This window comes from Somniosus microcephalus, chromosome 7 (assembly GCF_052327205.1).
Source record: "Somniosus microcephalus isolate GS21.2 chromosome 7, FLI_Smic_1.0, whole genome shotgun sequence".
Taxonomy (NCBI): domain Eukaryota; kingdom Metazoa; phylum Chordata; class Chondrichthyes; order Squaliformes; family Somniosidae; genus Somniosus; species Somniosus microcephalus.
The window spans coordinates 20,007,670-20,029,911 of NC_140993.1; the positions used below are offsets into that span (position 1 = coordinate 20,007,670).

At 44.2% G+C, this 22,242-nt stretch overlaps 1 protein-coding gene across 4 annotated transcripts in view; it reads left to right on the forward strand.

Moving 5' to 3' along the window:
• The window catches only part of vps13b (vacuolar protein sorting 13 homolog B), a 1,087,794-nt gene that overhangs the window by 1,036,106 nt on the left and 29,446 nt on the right, over window positions 1-22,242 (forward strand). For all 4 annotated transcript variants that reach the window (XM_085992288.1, XM_085992290.1, XM_085992289.1 and 1 more), the window contains exon 55: window positions 484-602. In XM_085992288.1, the coding sequence (XP_085848414.1) occupies window positions 484-602 (119 nt within the window). The remainder of the gene's footprint in view (window positions 1-483; window positions 603-22,242) is intronic.

Consider the following 22,242-nt stretch of genomic DNA (forward strand, 5'->3'; position numbering starts at 1 on the left):
AACACTGAAGCCAAGTGTAACGGTCTGCCTTGCGCCAACTGAGGTGAGATAATTCAACACAGACCATGGATCAGACCTGGACCTCTGCTGGCCTGTACGGCTCAATATCAGACCCCGCACTGCTCTTAAAGGACCCTCCATTTGAGACATTTCTGTTTGAAATCTCTGCTTTCTGCTTGAGCAACAAAACAGATGAGCCTAATCCTTCACCCAAGATGTCACGCGTTTCTGCTGACCGAAACATCTAGCTTAACAACAATATGGTTTAGGATCAGCGTGATTTTACAATTGTAAATGCAATCCATGAAAAATAGTGAAAGATTTTGCTCCGCTTTATAATGTCTGCAAATGATGTTTGGACAAACAAACTATCCAACTTGATCTTTCAGCATGCAAAACAGATTAGCTGACTGCTGGAGGGTTTAGCTTAAAAATAAAGAAACCTTTTTTTTATGGAATTGTATTTTTTTTTTCCCTAATCAGGTGGTGTTTCTGCCCGGTTATGGCTGTGTGTACGTGGATATCGTTCATCACTCCAGCACCATAACTGTGACCTTGGCTCCAGAGGGGAGAGCGGGCCCTGTTCTAACCAGCCTTCACGGGTAATTACCTACGTGCATAGATTGCAGATTAAGTATTGTGAGCTACGAAATACGGTTGATAGAATGATACAGTGCAGAAGGAGGCCATTCGGCCCGTCGTGCCTGTGCCGGCTCTTTGAAAGAGCTCTCCAATTAGTCCCACTCCCCCCTGCCCTTTCCCCATAGCCCTGCAGTTTTTTTTCCCTTGTTAAGTATTTATCCAATTCCCTTTTGAAAGTTACTATTGAAGCTGCTTCCACCATCCTTTCAGGCAGGGCATTCCAGATCATTACAACTCGCTGCATAAAAAAATTTCTCCATCTCCTCGCTGGATTTTTTGCTAATTACCTTAACTTGGTGCCCTCTGGTTCCTTACTCTCTTGCCAGTAGAAACAGTGAACATGGACCTCAGTTACGCAGTTAAAACTCCTTTACGCCTTGACGTAATAAAACTACGCACTTGGTTTGAGTATAAAGCAAGGCTTTAATCAACTTGTTTCAGAACATGGAGGTCTAGTTGTACTTCACTAGTTCCTTGTCTTACAAAATGTCCCTGGGCAAGCTGGGCCCACGCCCGAGTATTTATACTCCTTGGCCGGCGCCACCAGCTGGCTGTCCAGCGTTATTTCATGAGCAGTTTCTTTATGATGATGAGATTTATAACACGCTTCAATTTTGATTGTTATTTATCCCATCTTGCCCTTAAACTCCAGTTCAAAGTCAACAGAACATACCCCATTTGTACTCTGTCATGGGAACTAAAATTATGAGATCCCCATTTTTTTTTTGCCACGCGAACCTGATGTACTATTCACATAATTTATGAAGGATTCTTAATGCAATAAACTTAGTACCGTATTATAATAATATTAGACAGGATCATAGAAATTTATGACACACATGGAGGCCATTCGGCCCATCGTGTCCATGCCGGCCGAAAAAGTGCAATACAGCCTAATCTCACTTTCATAAGACCATAAGAAATAGGAACAGGACTAGGCCATTCGGCCCCTCGAGCCTGCTCCGCCATTCAATGAGATCATGGCTGATCTTCTGCCTCAACTCCATTCACCGGCCCTATCACCATATCCCTTGATGCCCTTTACTAGTCAGAAATCTATCGACTTCTGTTTTGAATATACCCAATGACTGAGCCTGCACAGCCCTCTGGGGTGGAGAATTCCAAAGATTCACCACCTTCTGCGTGAAGAAATTTCTTCTCACCTCAGTCCTGAATGGCCTACCCTTTTATCCTGAGGCTGTGGTCCCTGGTTCTAGATTCCCCAGCCAAGGGAAACATTCTCCCAGTATCCATCCTATCAAGCCCTGTAATAATTTTGTATGCTTCAATGAGATCCCCTCTCATTCTTCTGAATTCAAGAGAATACAGGCCTAGTTTACTCAATCTCTTCTCATACGACAGTCCCACCATCCCAGGAATCAACCTCGTGAACCTTCGTTGCACTCGCTCTATGGCAAGTATATCCTTCCTTAGGTAAGGAGACCAAAATTGTACACAGAACTCCAGGTGTGGCCTCACCAAGGCCCTATATAATTGGAGTAAGACTTCTTTACTCCTGTACTCAAATCCTCTTGTAATGAAGGCCAGTATACCATTTGCCTTCCTAATGGCTTGCTGCACCTGCACATTCACTTTCAGTGACTCATGTACCAGGACACCCAAGTCCCTTTGAGCATCTGCATTCCCCAATCTTTCACCATTTTAGGAAATATTCTGCCTTTCTGTTTTTTCTACCAAAGTGGATAACTTCACATTTAACCACATTATATTCCATCTGCCATGTTCTCGCCCACTCACTGAGCCTGTCGAGATCACCTTGATGCCTCTTCACATCCTCTTTGCAACTGACACTGCCATCTAGCTTTGTGTCATCAGCAAATTTGGAAATGTTACATTTAGTCCCCTCATCCAAATTATTGATATAGATTGTGAATAGCTGGGGCCCAAGCTCCGATCCTTGTGGTAGCCCACTAGTCACAGCCTGCCATCCTGAAAAAGACCCGTTTATTCCTACTCTTTGTTTTCTGTCTGTTAACCAATTCTAAATCCATGCTACTACATTACCCCCAATTCCATGTGCCCTAATTTTGTTTAGCAACCTCTTGTGTGGGACCTTATCGAAGGCCTTCTGAAAATCCAAAAACACCACATTTACCGGTTCCCCTTTGTCTACTGCACTAGTTACATCCTCAAAGAACTCCAATAGGTTTGTCAAACAGGATTTCCCTTTCATAAATCCATGTTGACTCTGCCCAATCTTACTAATAGTTTCTAAGTGCCCAGTTATTGCATCCTTTATAATAGATTCCAGCATTTTCTCATCTACTGATGTGAGGCTAACAGGTCTGTAGTTACCCGTTTTCTCTCTCCCTCCTTTCTTAAATAGCGAGGTTACATTTGCTATCCTCCAATCTGCAGGAACCGTTCCAGAATCTATAGAATTTTGGAAGATGACAACCAATGCGTCCACTATCCTAATGGCCACCTCTTTCAAAACCCTAGGATGTAGGTCATCTGGTCCTTGGGATTTATCGACTTTTAGTCCCATTAATTTTGCTAGTACTGTTTTTTTACTAATTTTTTTAAGTTCCTCACTCTCGCCACACCCTTGGTTTTCCTCATTCCCCATTATAAATTCTCCTGTCTCTGACTGTAAAGGACCTACATTTACCTTCGCCAGTCTTTTCCTTTTCACTTACCTATAGAAGTTTTTACAATCTGTTTTTATATTTTTCGCTAGTTTGTTCTCATGTTCCATTTTCCCTTTCTTTATCAATTTCTTGGTCCCCCTTTGCTGATTTCTAAAAAGATCCCAATCCTCAGGCTGACTGCTTTTTCTGGCAACTTTATAAGCTTCCTCCTTTGACTTAATACTAGCTTTAATTTCTTTAGTTAGTTAACCAATTCTCTATCCATGCTAATATATTACCCCCAACTCTGTGAGCTCTTATCTTATGCAGTAACCTTTTATGTGGCACCTTATCGAATACCTTCTGGAAATCCAAATACACCACATCCACTGGCTCACCCTTATCCACCCTGCTCGTTACATCCTCAAAGAACTCCAGCTCTTGGTCCATAGCCCTGTAGGTTACAGCACTTCAAGTGCATTTCCAAGTACTTCTTAAATGTGATGAGGGTTTCTGCCTCTCCCACCCTTTCAGGCATGAGTTCCAGACCCCTACCACCCTCTGGCTGAAAAAAGTTCTCCTCAACTCCCTCTAATCCTTCTGCCAATTACTTTAAATCTATGTCCCATGGTTATTGACCTCTCTGCTAGGGGAAATAGGTCCTTGCTGTCCACTCTATCTAGGCCCCTCATAATTTTATACACCTCAATTAAATCTCCCCTCCGCCTCCTCTGTTCCAAAGAAAACAACCCCAGCCTGTCCAGTCTTTCCTCATAGCTAAGATTCTCTACTCCCGGCAACATCCTCGTAAATCTCCTCTGTACCCTTTTCAGTGCAGTCACATCTTTCCTGTGATGTGGTGACCAGAATTGTACGCAGTACTCTAGCTGCGGCCTAACTAGTGTTTTATACAGTTATTGTAAAAAAAAAACCTGAAGAAAACGTTTAAATTATCAAATCAGACAGACCCTAAGCTGACGAAGATCGACAGTTGGAGATGTGGAGCACGTTTTGTTCAAACTATTTTTCTACAATGTTTGTTGTTGATTCTGGTGTTAAAAAAGGTTTTGGAACAGGAAAGAGTTTTTTTTAAAATCAGTTTGGGATCCAGTAACTCAGTCCAGCACTCCAGCAATAATTAATTAATATTAAGAGCTACGATGTACAGTTAAACACTTGCACATTTGAAATATACAGATGCAAAAGCTGCCAACCGCTAAAAGGCTCACGGCAAAACTTGACTTCCCTGCGCAGTGCCGCACAACATCTTCGAACCTACTCATGCAATTTAAACGCCGCAGAAAATCTTGCTGCAGCTTTTGTGCCAGGAACCGGCACAAGTTGAATTTCTCTACCTCGGGTTATGGTGTTCCTGCCTGGTCACCATGCCACAAAAAACGTGACGTAAGAAAACTACTTGGTACTTGATCTAAGCGTTAAACAAAGCTTTAATCAACTGTTTTACAACATGGAGGTCTCCTTCACTAGTTCCTGTTAAGAATGTCCTTCGCAAGCTGGGCCCGTGCCCGAGTATTTATACTCTCCCTGGACAGCGCCACCTGTAGGCCACTCAGTATTATTTCATAAGTCTTTCTTTCATGAATGACTGATTCATCTCAAAACGTACATGTGCATTACATCAGAAGATAAGAAATAGGAGCAGGGGTAGACCGTATGGCCCCTCGAGCCTGCTCCACCATTGAATAGGATCATGGCTGATCTTCTACCTCAACTCCACTCTCTCGCCCCATCCCCATGTCCCTTGATTCCATTAATATCCGAAAATCCATCGATCTCAGCCTTGAATATACTCAACGACTGAGCAACCGCGGCACTCTGGGGTAGAGAATTCCAAAGATTCACAACCCTCGGTGTGAAGAAATTTCTCCTCATCTCAGTCCTAGATGGCTGACCCCTTATCCTGAGACTATGATACCTGGCCCTAGACTCTCCAGCCAGGGGGAAATAGCCTCTCAGCATCTACCCTGTCAATCCCTCTAAGAATTTTATACATTTCAATGAGATCACCCCTCATTCTTCTAAACTTCAGAGAATATAGGCCCAGTCAGAAATTGTGCTTTAGGCACTACAGGTAAAGGGAAAACTGAAAGATGTAAAATGATTAAACCAGGAGAGAGAAATAAGTAACATGTGAGTAAAACATTACAGCTGAAGGACAGGCTAGGGTGTGTGGCCCAAATAAACTTTCTTTATACAAATGCACGGAGTATAAGGAATAAATTGAATGAACTGCAGGCGCGAATTCAAATTGGAGGGTATGACAGTGTAGCCATTACTGAGACATGGCTGCAAGACGGTCAGGACTGGGAACTAAATATACCAGGTTATAACGTCTACAGGAAAGATAGGGAAAATGGTAGAGGGGGAGGAGTAGCCTTAGTAATTAAGGATGAAATCACGTCAATGATAAGAGACGATATAACGAGAGGTAAGCAGGCAGTGGAGACTTTATGGGTAGAATTAAGGAATAGGAAAGGATTTAAGACTGTAGTGGGAGTTGTGTATAGGCCCCCTGGTAGCAGCTGTGAAGTGCTAGATTGTATAAATAGAGATTAGACAAGCGTGTAGTAAAGGCAGAGTGGTTTTAATGGGGGATTTTAACTTTCATATAGATTGGGATAAGCAGACTAGCACCTGTGAGAAAGGTAGTGAATTTCTTGAGTGTGTCCGGGATAGTTTTCTGCAACAATATGTCCTACAGGCAACAAGGGGCATGCCATATTAGATTTAGTAATGAGTAATGAGCCAGATTTAGTTAACAGCCTAACTGTGTGTGAACATTTATCTAATAGCGATCATAACATGATCGAGTTCAAAGCAGCGTTTGAAAGGGAGAAACATGAAACAGCTAAGATTGTAGATTTAGGTAAGGCCGACTTCAACGGGAGGTGGGACCAGTACAAATGGACGGTTTGCACCTGGGCAGGACCGGGACTAATGTCCTAGGGGGAGTGTTTGCTAGTGCTGTTGGGGAGGGTTTAAACTAAAATGGCAGGGGGTTGGGAACCTGTGCAGGGAGACAGAGGAAAGGGAAGCAAGGATAGAAGCAAAAGACAGGAAGGAGAAAAGCAAAAATGGCAGTTCGAGAAATCAAGGGTGTAAATCAAACATGGCCACGGTAAATAATAATTCTAAAAGGTCAAAGAGTGTTAAAAAAACAACCCTGAAGGCTTTGTGTCTTAATGCGAGGAGCATTGGGAATAAGGTGGATGAATTAGCAGCGCAAATGGATGTAAACGGATATGATATAATTGGGATTACGGAGACATGGCTCCAGGGTGACCAAGGCTGGGAATTCAACATCCAGACGTATTCAATATTCAGGAAAGACAGGCAAAAAGGAAAAGGAGGTGGGATAGCATTGCTGGTTAAAGAGGAGATTAACACAATAGTAAGAAAGGATATTAGCTCCGATGATGTGGAATCTGTATGGGTAGAGCTGAGAAATACCATGGGGCAGAAAACGTTAGTGGGAGTTGTATACAGACCCCCAAACAGTAATGCTGAGGTTGGGGATGGCATTAAAGGGGAAATTAGAGACGCGTGTAATAAGGGCACAGCAGTTCTCTTGGGTGACTTTAATCTACATATGGATTGGGCTAACCAAATTAGTAACAATACTGTGGAGGAGGAATTCCTAGAGTGTATACGGGATGGTTTCCTGGACCAATATGTCGAGGAACCAATTAGAGATCAGGCCATCTTAGACTGGGTATTATGTAATGCGAAAGGATTAATTAGCAATCTTGTTGCGCGAGGCCCCTTGGGGATGAGCGATCATAATATGATAGAATTCTTCATTAAGATGGAGAGTGAAGCATTTGACTCAGAGACTAGGGTCCTGAATTTAAATAAAGGAAACTACGATGGTATGAGGCGCGAGTTGGCTAGGGTGAATTGGGGAATGTTACTTAAAGGGTTGAAGGTGGATAGGCATTGGCAAACATTTAAAGATCGCATGGATGAACTACAGGATTTGTTCATCCCTGTTTGGCATAAAAATAAAACAAAGAAGGTGACTCAACCGTGGCTAACAAGGGAAATTAGGGATAGCATAAGATCCAAGGAGAGGACATATAAATTGGCCAGAAAAAGCAGCAAATCTGAGGATTGGGAGCAGTTTATGATTCAGCAAAGGAGGACAAAGGGATTAATTAAGAAGGGGAAAATAGTATGAGAGTAAGCTTGCAGGGAACATAAAAACTGACTGTAAAAGCTTCTACAGATATCTGAAGAGAAAAAGATTGGTGAAGTCAAGAGTAGGTCCCTTGCAGTCAGAATCAGGGGAATTTATAATGGGGAACAAAGAAATGGCAGACCAATTAAATACATACGTTGGTTCTGTCTTCACAAATGAGGACACAAATAACCTCCCAGAATGAAATCAGTATTTGTAGGAAAATAGTGTTTGGGAAATTGATGGGATTGAAGGCTGATAAATCCCCAAGGCCTGATAATCTACATCCAAGGGTACTTAAGGAAGTGGCCCTAGAAATAGTAGATGCATTGCTGGTCATCTTCCAAAATTCTATAGACTCTGGAACAGTTCCCATGGATTGGAGGGTAGCTAATGTAACCCCACTATTTAAAAAAGGTGGTAGAGAGAAAACGGGGAATTATAGACCGGTAAGCCTGACATCGGTTGTGGGGAAAATGCTAGAGTCCATTGTAAAAGACGTAATAGCAGAGCACTTGGAAAACAGTGACAGAATTGGACAAAGTCAACATGGATTTACAAAAGGTAAATCATGCTTGACTAATCTAATGGAATATTTTGAGGATGTAACTGGTAGAATAGATAAGGGAGAACCAGTGGATGTGGTGTATTTGGACTTTCAGAAGGCTTTCGATAAGGTCCCGCATAACAGATTAGCGTGCAAAGTTAAGGCACATGGGATTGGGGGTAAGGTGCTGACTTGGATAGAGAACTGGTTGGCAGACAGGAAGCAAAGAGTTAGAATAAACGGGTCTTTTTCCGAGTGGCGGGCAGTGACTCGTGGGGTACCGCAGGAATCGCTGCTAGGACCCCAATTATTCACAATATATATTAATGATCTGGACGAGGGAACTAGCTGTAATATCTCCAAGATTGCAGACGGCACAAAGCTGGGTGGGCGTGTGTGCTGTGAGGAGGATGCCGAGAAACTCCAGTATGATTTGGACAGGTTGGGTGATTGGGCAGATGCATGGCAGATGCAGTACAATATGGATAAATGCGAGGTTATCCACTTTGGTGGCAAAAACAGGAAGGCAGATTATTATTTGAATGGCAATAGATTGGGAAAACGGGAAGTGCAACGAGACCTGGGTGTCCTTGTGCACCAGTCGCTGAAGGTAAGCATGCAGATGCAGCAGGCGGTTGAGAAGGCAAATGGTATGTTGGCCTTCATAGCGAGAGGATTCGAGTACAGGAGCAAGGATGTCTTGCTGCAGTTGTACAGGGCCTTGGTGAGACCACACCTTGAGTATTGTGTGCAGTTTTGGTCGCCTTATCTGAGGAAGGATGTTTTTTCCATGGAGGGAGTACAGCAAAGATTCACCAGACTGATACCTGGGATGGCAGGAATGACGTATGAGGAGAGATTGGGTCAATTGGGCTTGTATTCGCTAGAGTTTAGAAGAATGAGAGGGGATCTCATTGAAACTTATAAAATTCTAACAGGACTAGACAGACTCGATGCAGGAAGGATGTTCCCGACGGCGGGGAGTCCAGAACCAGGGGTCTAAGGATAAGGGGTAAGCTATTTAGGACTGAGATGAGGAGGAATTTCTTTCCCCAGAGAGTGGTGAACCTGTGGAAATCTCTACCACAGAAGGCAGTTGAGGCCAATTCGTTAAATATATTCAAGAAGGAGTTACAGGAAACTCTTTTTTTATCCGGCACCGACGGGACCGGCGTGGTGCTGGTTTATCAAAAAGTCCGGATTAACGAGAGTTATGGTTAAAAGGTACGAGAGCTCCGTACACAGCAACAAATCCAAGCTTCCCTACAGCTGCAAGAACCTCGGCCACAGACCAAGCGTCCCTGTTGCTTGGCAACAAGTGCAGAAACCCCCGATTACACAGCCAAGAATCAAGAAACGGCCACTAATATGAAGAAAAACTTAACTGAACCTACTCCTGAATTTTGCCGGTTAACCGAGATTCCCGGTTGTTTGGGTGCCGGTAAATCGAGAGTTTCCTGTAGATATATTTCTTCAGGCTAAAGTGATCAAGGGATATGGGGAGAAAGCAGGGACAGCGTACTGAATTTGGAAGATCAGCCATGACCTCATTAAATGGCAGAACAGGCACGAGGGGCCGAATGGCCTACTCCTGCTTCTATCTTCTATGTTTCTATGAGACAGAGACTGTCCACAGTGAACTGGGCTAATCTGTTAATGGGTAAAGCAACAGATGATCAGTGGGAGATGTTCAAAAAAGAATTTATCGTGACACAGAACCAGTTTATACCCCTGAGGGGCAAGAGCTCTAACTGCCAAAAAAAAAGCTATGGTTGACTAAAGAGATAAGGGACAGCATAAAACTAAATGAAAAAGCGTACAAAAATGCAAAAAATAGCATAGATCCTTCCTAGCGAATGGGAAAGATACAAAGAACAGCAAAGAGTCACAAAACAGATAGTAAGAGCGTATGAAAAGAAACTTGCAAGGGATATCAAAATCAATACAAAGAATTTTTACAATTTTATTTGGAAAAGGAGGGTAGTCAGGAGCAATGTTGGCCCCTTAAAAACTGATACTGGTGATATTGTCAATGATATGGAAATGGCGGACATATTGGAATAATTACTTTGCGTCAGTATTTACAGTAGAGGAAGAGGATAGCATGTCGGAAATCCCAAGGAAACTAATATTGAATCAGGGACTCAATGAAATTAACCTAAGTAAAATAACAGTAATGAAGAAAATAATGGCACTAAAGAGTGACAAATCCCCAGGACCAGATGGTTTCCACCCCAGGATTTTAAGGGAAGTAGGTGAGCACATTGCAGATGCCCAAACAATAATCTTCCAAAGTTCTCTCGATTCAGGAACGGTTCCTTTAGATTGTAAAATTGCACATGTCACTATTTAAGAATGGTGAGAGAGAGAAACCATGGAATTATAGACCAGTTAGCCTAACAGCTTTTGTCTGGAAATTACTAGAGTCTATAATTAAGGACAGGGTGACTGAACACCTCAAATTTTCAGTTGATCAGAGAGAGCCAGCATGGATTTGTGAAAGGTAGGTCATGCCTGACAAACCTTATATGAGTTTTTTGAGGAGGTGACTAAAGTAGTGGACAGGGGAATGTCTATGGATGTTATTTATATGGACTTCCAGAAGGCATTTGATAAAGTTCCACATAAGAGACTGTTAACTAAGGTAGAAGCCCACGGAATTGAGGGCAAATTATTGACCTGGTTAGGAAATTGGCTGAGCGGCAAGAGACAGAGAGTAGGGATAATGGGCAGGTACTCTAATTGGCAGGAGGTGACTAGTGGTGTCCTGCAGGGATCTGTGTTGGGGCCCCAACTAGTCACAGTATTTATTAACAACTTAGATAGCATAGAAAGCCATATATCCAAATTTTCCAATGACACAAAGATAGGCGGCGTTGTACGCAGTGTAGATGGAAGCAGAAAATTACAAAAGGATATTGATAGATTAAGTGAATGGACAAAACTGTCTTATGTTCAATGTAGGCAAATGTGAGGTCATCCACTTTGGACCTAAAAAGGATAGAATAGGGTACTTTCTAAATGGTGAAAAGCTAAAAGCAATGGAGGTCCAAAGAGACTTGAGGGCCCAGATGCATAGGTCATTAAAATGTCATGAACAGGTACAGAAAATAAACAAAAAGGCTAATGGAATGCTGGCCTTTATATCTAGAGGACTAGAATACAAGGGGGTAGAAGTTATGCTGTAACTATACAAAACCCTGGTTAGGCCACAACTGGAGTACTGTGAGCAGTTCTGGGCACCACACCTTAGGAAGGACATATTGGCCTTGGATGGTGTGATGCGTAGGTTTAGAATCATAGAATCATAGAAAGTTACAGCACGGAAGGGGGCCATTTCAGCCCATCGTGTCCGCTCCGGCCAACAAAGAGCTATCCAGCCTAATCCCACTTCCCAGCTCTTGGTCCGTAGCCCTGCAGGTTAGAGCATCCCAAGTGCACATCCAAGTACTTTTTAAATGTGGTTAGGGTTCCTGCCTCTCCCACCCTTTCAGGCAGTGGGTTCCAGACCCCCACAACCCTCTGGGTGAAGAAATTTCCCCTCAAATCCCCTCTAAACCTTCCACCAATTACTTTAAATCTGTGCCCCCTGGTTTTTGACCTTTCTGCTAAAGGAAATAGGTCCTTTCTATCCACTTTATCTATGCCCCTCATAATTTTATACACCTCAATAAGGTCTCCCCTCAGCCTCCTCTGTTCCAAGGAAAACAGACCCAGCCTATGCAGTCTTTCCTCATAGCTAAGATTCTGTACTCCCGGCAACATCCTTGTAAATCTCCTCTGTACCCTCTCTAGTGCAATCACATCTTTCCTGTAACATGGTGACCAGAACTGCACGCAGTACTCTAGCTGAGGCCTAACTAGTGTTTTATACAGTTGAAGCATAACCCCACTGCTCTTGTATTCTATGCCACGGCTAATAAAGGCAAGCATTCTGTATGCCTTCTTAACCGCCTTATCTACTTGGCCTGCTACCTTCAGGGATCTGTGGGCATGCACTCCAAGGTCCCTTTGTTCCTCGACACTACTCAGTGTCCTACCATTTAATGTGTATTCCCTTTCCTTGTTAGCCCTCCCCAAATGCATTACCTCACACTTCTCCGGATTAAATTCCATTTGCCACTGTTCTGCCCACCTGACCAATTTATTGATATCTTCCTGCAGTCTACAGCTTCCTTCTTCAACCACACAGCCGATTTTAGTATCATCTGCAAACTTCTTAATCGTACCCCCTATATTCAAGTCTAGATCATTGATATACAGGAAACTTTCTGGTATCCGGGACCGAGCTGGTGCCATTAGATCAAAACTGCCGTAGAAACCAGTGCTAATGTTAAAACATACGGAGCTCAGAGCTCCGTGTGAAGCAACAAATCCTGTTGCTTAGCAACAGCTTCAAAACAGTCGGCACAGCTTGCAAGCGTCTAGCTGAAGCTGTTGCTTAGCTACAGAGACGCTTGCAGAGCCAGGACTGGAGAAAAGAAGCAATGAAAAGAAAAAAAATGATCTGAACCGACTCCTGAATTTTGCCGGTAGATAGACCTCCGGATAAACGAAAGTTTCCTGTATACCACAAAAAGCAAGGGACCAATTACTGAGCCCTGCGGAACCCCACTGGAAACAGCCTTCCAGTCACAAAAACACCCATCAACCATTACCCTCTGCTTCCTGTCTCCGAGCCAATTTTGAATCCAACTTGACACTTTGCCCTGAATCCCATGGGCTTTTAACTTCGTGACCAGTCTGCCATGTGGAACCTTATCAAAGGCCTTGCTAAAGTCCATATACACTACATCAAACGCACTACCCTCAACTACCCTCCTTATTACCTCCTCAAAAAATTCAGTCAAGTTTGTCAGACACGACCTTCCCTTAACAAATCCGTGCTGACTATCCTTGATTAATCTGTGTCTTTCTAAATGAAGGTTTATCCTGTCCTTCAGAATTATTTCCAGTAATTTTTCCACCACCGAGGTTAGGCTGACTGGCCTGTAATTACTCGGTCTATCCTTTTCTCCCTTTTTAAACAAGGGTACCACATTAGCAGTCCTCTTCAAATCAAATCAAATCAACTTTTATTGTCATTGTTAGTGCACAAGTGCAGTACAACGAAATGTAGGCTTGCAGCTCCCGAGAGTGTACATTTAGATTAAGACATTTAAACATTCAACATACATTTGGCTTGTAATACATTAACATAAACATAACCATAATGAAGTGCATTGGCAGATGTGCAGGCTTTAGAGTTTATTTGTGGAGTTCAGTAGGATGACAGCCCTGGGAAAGAAGCTGTTCCTAAATCTGGTCGTACGGGTGCGAATGCATCTGTAGCGTCTCCCAGATGGCAGGAGGGCGAACAGACTGTGGCTGGGGCCAGAGAGGATTGAAAAATGATGATCAGTGCCTCTGCAATTTCCTCTTTTGCTTCGCTTAACAGTCTGGGATACATTTCATCTGGGCCTGGGGATTTATCCACTTTTAAAGCTGCTAAACCCCTTAATACTTCCTCTCTCACTATGTTTATTTCATCTAATATTTCACACTCCTCCCCCCTGATAACAATGTCTGCTTTGCCCCTCTCCTTTGTGAAAACAGACGCAAAGTATTCATTAAGAACCCTACCGACGTCTCCCGCCTCCACACACAGTTTACTCTCATGATCTCTAATAGGCCCTACCCTTTCTTTAGTTATCCTCTTACTCTTAATATATTTATAAAACATCTTTGGGTTTTCTTTGATTTTACTTGCCAAGAATTTTTCATACTCTCTCTTTGCTTTCCTAATATCCTTTTTAATTACACCCCTGCACATTCTGTAATCCTGTAAAGATTCTGGAGTATTTAGCCCTCGGTATCTGTCATACGCCTCCCTTTTTTTCTTTATCCTACCCTGTATGTCCCTAGACATCCAGGAGCTCTAGATTTGTTAGTCCCACCTTTTTTCTTTAAGGGCACATATTTGGTCTGAACCTTCCGGATCTCCTCCTTGAATAGTACAAAGTCAGTATGGTGTCATGAAGGGGAAGTCATGTTTGACAAATTTGCTGGAGTTCTTTGAGGAAGTAACATATAGGGTGGATAAAGGGGAACCAGTGGACGTAGTGTATTTAGACTTCCAAAAGGCATTTGACAAGGTGCCACACAAGATTATTGCTTAAGATAAAAAATCACGGGATTGGGGGTAATATTCTGGCATGGATAGAGGATTGGCTATCTAACAGAAAGCAGAGAGTTGGGATAAATGGTTCATTCTCGGACTGGCAATCAGTAACTAGTGGTGTTCCACAGGGGTCAGTGCTGGGTCCCCAACTCTTTACAATCTATATTAAGGATTTGGAGGAGGGGACCGAGTGTAACATATCAAAGTTTGCAGATGATACTGAGATGGGAGGGAAAGTAGTGAGTGAGGAGGACATAAAAAACCTGCAAGGGGACATAGACAGGCTAAGTAAGTGGGCAGAGATTTGGCAGATGGAATACAATACTGGAAAGTGTGAGGTTATGCACTTTGGCAGGAAAAATCGTAGAGCAAGTTATTATCTTAATAGCAAGAAACTGGAAAGTACTGAAGTACAAAGGGATCTGGGGGTCCTGGTGCACGAAACTCAAAAGGTTAGTATGCAGGTGCAGCAAGTGATTAAGAAGGCCAATGGAATGTTGGCTTTCATTGCTAGGGGGATAGAATGTAAAAATAGGGAGGTATTGCTTCAGTTGTACAAGGTCTTGGTGAGACCGCACCTGGAATACTGCATACAGTTTTGGTGTCCATACTTAAGAAAAGACATACTTGCTCTCGAGTCAGTACAAAGAAGGTTCACTCGGCTAATCCCGGGGATGAGGGGATGGACATATGAGGAGAGGTTGAGTAGATTGGGACTCTACTCATTGGAGTTCAGAAGAATGAGAGGCGATCTTATTGAAACATATAAGATTGTGAAGGGGTTGGATCGGGTGGATGCGGGGAGGATGTTCCCGATGATGGGTGAAACTAGAACTAGGGGGCATAGTCTTAGAATAAGGGGCTGCTCTTTCAAAACTAAGATGAGGAGGAACTACTTCACTCAGAGGGTGGTAGGTCCATGGAATATGCTGCCCCAAAAAGCTGTAGAAGCTACATCATTACATAAATTTAAAACAGAAATAGACAGTTTCCTAGAAGTAAAGGGAATAAAGGGTTATGGGGAACAGGCAGGAATTTGGACATGAGTCTAGGTTCGGATCGGTCATGGCCCTGTGGGTAGCGGAGCGGGCCCAGTGGCCATGTAGCCTGATCCTGCTCCTATTTCGTGTGTCTAATTCTGTTAGATTCAGGAGATGGTTCAGTGATAGTAGATTGGCGGTTAGGATCAGATCAGCCATGATCTTATTGAATGGCGGAGCAGGCTCGAGGGGCCGATTGGCCTACTCCTGCTCCTATTTCTTATGTTCTTATGCCTCCCACTGCTCTGACACTGATTTACCTTCAAGTAGCTGTTTCCAGTCCGCTATGGCTAAATCCCCTCTGAGCTTTGCAAAATTTGCTTTTCCCCAATTTAAAATTTTTATTCCTGGTCTATCCTTGTCCTTTTCCATAACTACCTTAAACCTAACAGAATTGTGGTCACTATCACCAAAATGCTCCCCCCACTGATACGCCTTCCACCTGCCCAGCTTCATTCCCTAAAACTAAGTCCAGAACCGCCCCCTCCCTTGTTGGGCTTGCTACATACTGGCTAAAAAAGCTCTTCTGGATGCATTTTAGGAATTCCGCACCTTCTATACCCTTCACACTAATTTTATCCCAGTTAATACTGGGGTAATTGAAATCCCCTACTATTACTGCCCTATAGTTTTTGCACTTCTCAGAAATTTGCCTACATATTTGTTCTTCTATCTCCCTCTCACTGTTTGGGGGGTCTGTAGTACACTCCCAGCAGTGTGATCGCCCCTTTTTTGTTTTTCAATTCGACCCGTATGGCCTCGTTTGATGATCCCTCCAACATATCATCCCTCCTCACAGTTGTAATAGTTTCTTTAATCAATACCGCGACCCCCTCTCCCTTTTTACCTCCCTCTCTATCCCGCCTGAAAATCCTGTAACCAGGAATGTTGAGCTGCCATACCTGCCCCTCTTTCAGCCACGTCTCTGTAATAGCTATAATATCATAGTCCCAAGTATCTACCTGTGTCCTCAGCTCATCTGCCTTGTTCGCTATACTCCTTGCATTGAAGTATATACCATTTAGTACAGGCAAACCTCCTTGTTGACTACTTTCTGGCCCTTGATTCCTCTGTCTTTCCAATTTACTTTCTACATTTTTGTTTTCCAATTCCAGTTTTTCTTCCCTCCCTATTAACTCTATACTTAGGTTTCCATCCCCTGCCAAGCTAGTTTAACCCCTCCCCAACAACACTAGCAAACCCTCCCGCGAGGATATTGGTCCCGTTCCCGTTGAGGTGCAACCCGTCTGACTTGTAGAGGTCCCACCTCCCCCAGAAACAGTTCCAATTCCTCAGGAATCTAAAGCCCTCCCTCCTACACCATCTCTCCAGCCACGCATTCATCTGCTCTATCTTCCTATTTCTGTACTCACTAGCACGTGGCACTGGTAGTAATCCGGAAATTACTACCTTTGTGGTCCTGCTTTTTAACCTCTTTCCTAGCTCCCTAAACTCTGCCTGCAGGACCTCATCCCTCTTCCGACCTATGTCGTTGGTACCGATATGGACCACGACCTCTGGCTATTCACCTTCCCCCCTCAGAATGCCCTGCAGCCGCTCAGTGACGTCCTTGACCCCGGAACCAGGGAGGCAACATACCATCCTGGAGTCACGTCTGCGGCCGCAGAAACGCCTGTCTGCTCCCCTAACTATTGAATCTCTAGTCGCTATTGCTCTCCCTCTCCTCTTCCCCCCCCCCCCCCCCCCCCCCCACCTGTGCAGCTGAGCCTTCCATGGTGCTGTGGACTTGGCTCTGGCTGCACTCCCCAGAGGAACCATCACCCTCACCAGTACTCAGCACCTAATACTGGTTAATGAGCAACATGGGCTCAGGGGACTCCTGTACTACCTACCTGGTCCTCCTCTTCTGTCTGACGGTCACCCATTCCCTCTCTGCCTGCACACTCTTAAGCTGCGGGGTGACCACCTCCCGCAACATGCTATCCACGTAGCTCTCAGCCTCGCGGATGCCCAGCAGTGACTGCAGCCGCCGCTCAAGCTCCGTTACCCAGTGCTCGAGCTGCTGTAGCTGGCGCCACTTCCAGCACATGTTTACCAGAATGATACCCAGACTCCAAGGGTTAAATTACAAGGAGAGATTACACAAATTAGGGTTGTATTCCCTGGAATTTAGAAGGTTAAAGGGTGATCTGATCGAAGTTTTCAAGATATCAAGGGGGAACAGCTAGAGAGAAACTATTTCTGCTGGTTGGGGAGTCTAGGACGAGGAGCGAAGTCTAAAAATGAGAGCAGACCTTTCAGGAGTGAAATTAGGAAACACTTCTGCACACAAAGGGTGGTAGAAGTTTGGAACTCTCTTCCACAAACGGCAATCAATGCTAGATCGATTGTTAATTTTAAATCTGAGATTGATAGATTTTTGTTAACCAAAAGTATTAAGGGATATGGGCCAAAGGCGGGTATATGGAGTTGGATCACAGATCAGCCATGATTTCATTGAATGGCGGAACAGGCTCGAGGGCCTCAATGGCCTCCTCCTGTTGCTATGTTCCAATGTTCCATTTTACTCAATCTCCTTATAGAACAACCCTCTCATCCCAGGAATCAATCTAGTGAACCTTTGTTACACTCCCTCTAAGGCAAGTATATCCTTCATTAGGTAAGGAGACCTAAACTGTACGCAGTACTCCAGGTGTGGCCTCACCAAAGCCCTATATAATTGTAGCAAGACTTCCTTACTCTTCTAACCCCCTTGCAATAAAGGCCATCATACCATTTGCCTTCCTAATTGCTTGCTGTACCTGCATGTTAAGAGTAACAGGCCAGATCCCAAGTGTAAAGTGGGTGAGCTAGGAAGAACGATTGAAGAAGCTCAAGTTTTGCTGTCTCAAGGGAAGCTGGCTAAGCGGGGAGCCTCATTAAACATATGAAATATTAAATGGTGTAAGAACATAAGAAATAGGAGCAGGAGTAGGCCATTCGGCCTCTCGAGCCTGCTCCGCCATTCAATGAGATCCTGGCTGATCTTATGCCTCACTCCCATTCACCGGCCCTATTGCCATATCCCTTGATGCCTTTACTAGTCAGAAATCTATCGACTTCTGTTTTGAATATACCCAATGACTGATCCTCCACAGCCCTCTGGGGTAGAGAATTCCAAAGATTCACCACCCTCTGTGTGAAGAAATTTCTTCTCATCTCAGTCCTGAATGGCCTACCCTTTTATCCTGAGGCTGTGGCCCCTGGTTCTAGACTCCCCAGCCAAGGGAAACATTCTCTCAGCATCCACCCTATCAAGCCCTATAATAATTTTGTATGCTTCAATGAGATCCCCTCTCGTTCTTCTGAATTCAAGAGAATACAGGCTTAGTTTACTCAATCTCTTCTCTCATGACAGTCCCGCCATCCCAGGAATCAATCTCGTGAACCTTCGTTGCACTCCTTCTATGGCAAGTATATCCTTCCTTAGGTAAGGAGACCAAAATTGTACACAGTACTCCAGGTGTGGTCTCACTAAGATCCTATATAATTGGAGTAAGACTTCTTTACTCCTGTACTCAAATCCTCTTGTAATGAAGGCCAGCATACCATTTACCTTCCTAATGGCTTGCTGCACCTGCACATTCACTTTCAGTGACTCATGTACAAGGACACCCAGGTCCCTTTGAGCATCTGCATTCCCCAATCTTTCACCATTTTAGGAAATACTCTGCCTTTCTGTTTTTTCTACCAGAGTGGATAACTTCACATTTATCCACATTATATTCCACCTGCCATGTTCTCGCCCACTCACTGAGCCTGTCGAGATCCCCTTGAAGCCTCTTCACTGTTGTATCCATGTGTTAATGAAGACCCAGAAAGCAGGAGTCGATTTAACAAGTGTTCACTGAACAAAGCCTGGAGGTGAACTAAACTATACAAGACGCTATACAGGCTTATATACCCGAGTGGTCACTACCGGTACTACAGTACACAGGGGCCTCAAAAAAACATAGTTCCTCTTAAAGGTACATACACCACAATTCCTCCCCTTTTAGATAAATAGTACATAATATTTTAAGTAATCATTAATTAACATTTTTACCAGAACAATAATCTACACATTTGCTGAAGTTAATCAATTACGAATTCAGTCTCTCTGGAGGCTTCCTGACTCGGTCCGGATAACGCCTCGGTGGTGTAGTAGGTTTCGGTGGTGTAGTAGGTTCTTTTGGCAAGGTCGATTCGGCTTGAATGCCAGTGTCGGGTTCATCTGGTTCCAGTATCACCGGATCGGAGGTAGATACTATGGGTATCTCTGCTTCATCATTAGGCGTATAGAGTTTTACAGCACAGAAAGAGGCCCTTCGGCCCATCGTGTCTGCGCCGCCCATCCATCCCTGTCCAGTCTAATCCCATTTTCCAGCATTTGGTCCATAGCCTTGTATGCAATGGCATTTCAAGTGCTCATCCAAATGCTTCTTGAATGTTGTGAGGGTTCCTGCCTCTACCACCCTTTTAGGCATTGAGTTCCACATTCCAACCACCCTCTGGGTGAAAAAGTTCCTCCTCAAATCCCCTCTAAATCTCCTGCCCCTTACCCTGAATCTATGCCCCCTTGTTATTGACCCCCCTACTAAGGGGAAAAGTTCCTCTTTGTCTACCCTATCTATGCCCCTCATCATTTTGTACACCTCAATCAGGTCCCCCCTCAGCCTTCTTTGCTCCAAGGAAAACAACCCCAGCCTGTTTAGTCTTTCTTCATATCTGAGGCGCTCCATCCCAGGTAACATCCTGGTGAATCTTCTCTGCACCCTCTCCAAAGCAATCACATCCTTCCTATAGTGAGGCGACCAGAACTGCACACAGTACTCCAGCTGTGGCCTCACCAGCGTTTTGTACAGCTCCATCATAACCTCCCTGCTCTTATATTCTATGCCTCGGCTAATGAAGGCAAGTATCCCATATGCCTTTTTAACCACCTTATCTACTTGTTCCGCTGCCTTCAGAGATCTATGTACATGTACACCGAGGTCCCTCTGACCCTCTGTACTTCCTAGGGTCCTACCACTCATTGTGTATTCCCTTGCCTTATTTGTCTGTCCAAAATGCATCACCTCGCACTTTTCAGGGTTAAATTCCATTTGCCACTTTTCCGCCCATCTGACCAACCCGTCTATATCGTCCTGTAGCCTGAGGCTTTCCCCCTTGCAATTTACCACCCCACCAATTTTCGTGTCATCTGCAAACTTACTGATCATCCCTTTTACATTCTCATCCAAATCATTTATGTAGATCACAAACAACAAGGGACCCAGCACCGATCCCTGAGGTACCCCACTGGACACAGGCTTCCAGTCACAAAAGCAACCTTCGACCATCACCCTCTGCCTCCTGCCACTCAGCCAGTTTAGGATCCAACGCGCCAAGGCACCCTGGATCCCATGGGCTCTTACCTTCTTGACCAGTCTCCTATGCGGGACTTTGTCAAAAGCTTTACTGAAGTCCATGTAAACCACATCCACAGCATTTCCCTCATCCACCTCCCTAGTCACCCCCTCGAAAAATTCAATCAGATTTGTCAGACATGATTTACCCTTGACAAAGCCATGCTGACTATCCCCGATTAATCCTTGCCTCTCCAAGTGGAGACTAATTTTGTCCCTCAGAATTTTTTCCAATAATTTCCCTACCACAGATGTTAGGCTCACTGGCCTGTAATTCCCTGGTTTATCCCTGCTACCCTTCTTGTATAATGGTACTACATTAGCTGTTCTCCAGTCCTCTGGTACATCCCCTGTGGCCAGAGAGGTTCTGAAAATTTGTGTCAGAGCCCCTGCAATCTCCTCCTTTGCCTCCCACAGCAACCTGGGATACATCTCGTCCGGGCCTGGGGATTTATCGACTTTTTGGCCTGCTAAAACCGCTAGCACCTCCTCCCTCTCGATGCTAATATGTTCAAGTATGTCACAATCCCCTTGCCCGATTTCTATGTCTGCATCGTCTTTCTCCATAGTGAACACAGATGCAAAAAATTCATTTAAAACCCCGCCTACATCATCTGGTTCTACACACAGATTGCCACTTTGGTCCCTAATGGGCCCTACCCTTTCCCTGGTTATCCTCTTGCCCTTAATATACTTATAAAACATCTTAGGATTTTCCTTTATTTTGCTCGCCAGTGTTATTTCATGGCCCCTCCTCGCCCTCCTAATTTCTTTTTTAAGTATGCCCCTGCACTTTTTATACTCCTCTAGGGCTTCTTCCGTCTTTAGTCTTTTGTAACTGCCAAAAGCCCCCCTTTTATTTCTAATGCATTTTTGTATCTCCCTTGTCATCCAAGGTTCCCTTTGCTTGTTGGTCCCACCCTTGACCTTTACAGGAACATGTTGGCGCTGTACTCTCTCTATTTCCCTTCTGAAAGTCTCCCACTGTTTTGATGTGGATTTTCCTATAAGTAGCTGCTCCCAGTCCACTTTGGCCAGATCCTGCCTTATCATATTAAAATCGGCCTTCCCCCAATTTAGAACCCTTATTTCCGGGCCGTCTTTGTCTTTTTCCATGACCACCTTAAATTTCACCGAATTATGGTCACTGTCGCCAAAATGCTCTCCTACTGATACTTCCACCACTTGCCCGTGGTGTAGGTTGTCCCTTTTCGGATGACTCTTATGATCTGGTCAGCATGGCGCCTTATTATGCTTTCTCCAATGTCCATGGTATACATCAGCGGTCCTAGTCGTGTGCAAATAGTTCCAGGCTGCCATTTCTCGGTACGGTAGTCCCGGGCCAAAACTTGTTGACCTATCTGGAAGGTTCTAGTTGGCCTTTCATTCATGCCTTGAAATTGCCGGTTCTCCACGTCCCTTCTGATGTTTGGCTTGATCAAATCCAGCCGGCATCTTAGTGTTCTATTGAAAAACATCATGGCGGGGGTTTGGTTTGTAACCACATGTGTTGCATTCCTGTACGCAAACAAGAAGTTATCTACCTTATGTTGTAGATTTATGTCTTCATCCCATGGCCTTTATGGCCTTCTTGAAGGTCTGGACAAACCTTTCAGCTAATCCATTGGTGGCGGGATGGTATGGGGCGGACGTGTAGTGCTTAACCCCATTGTTTTT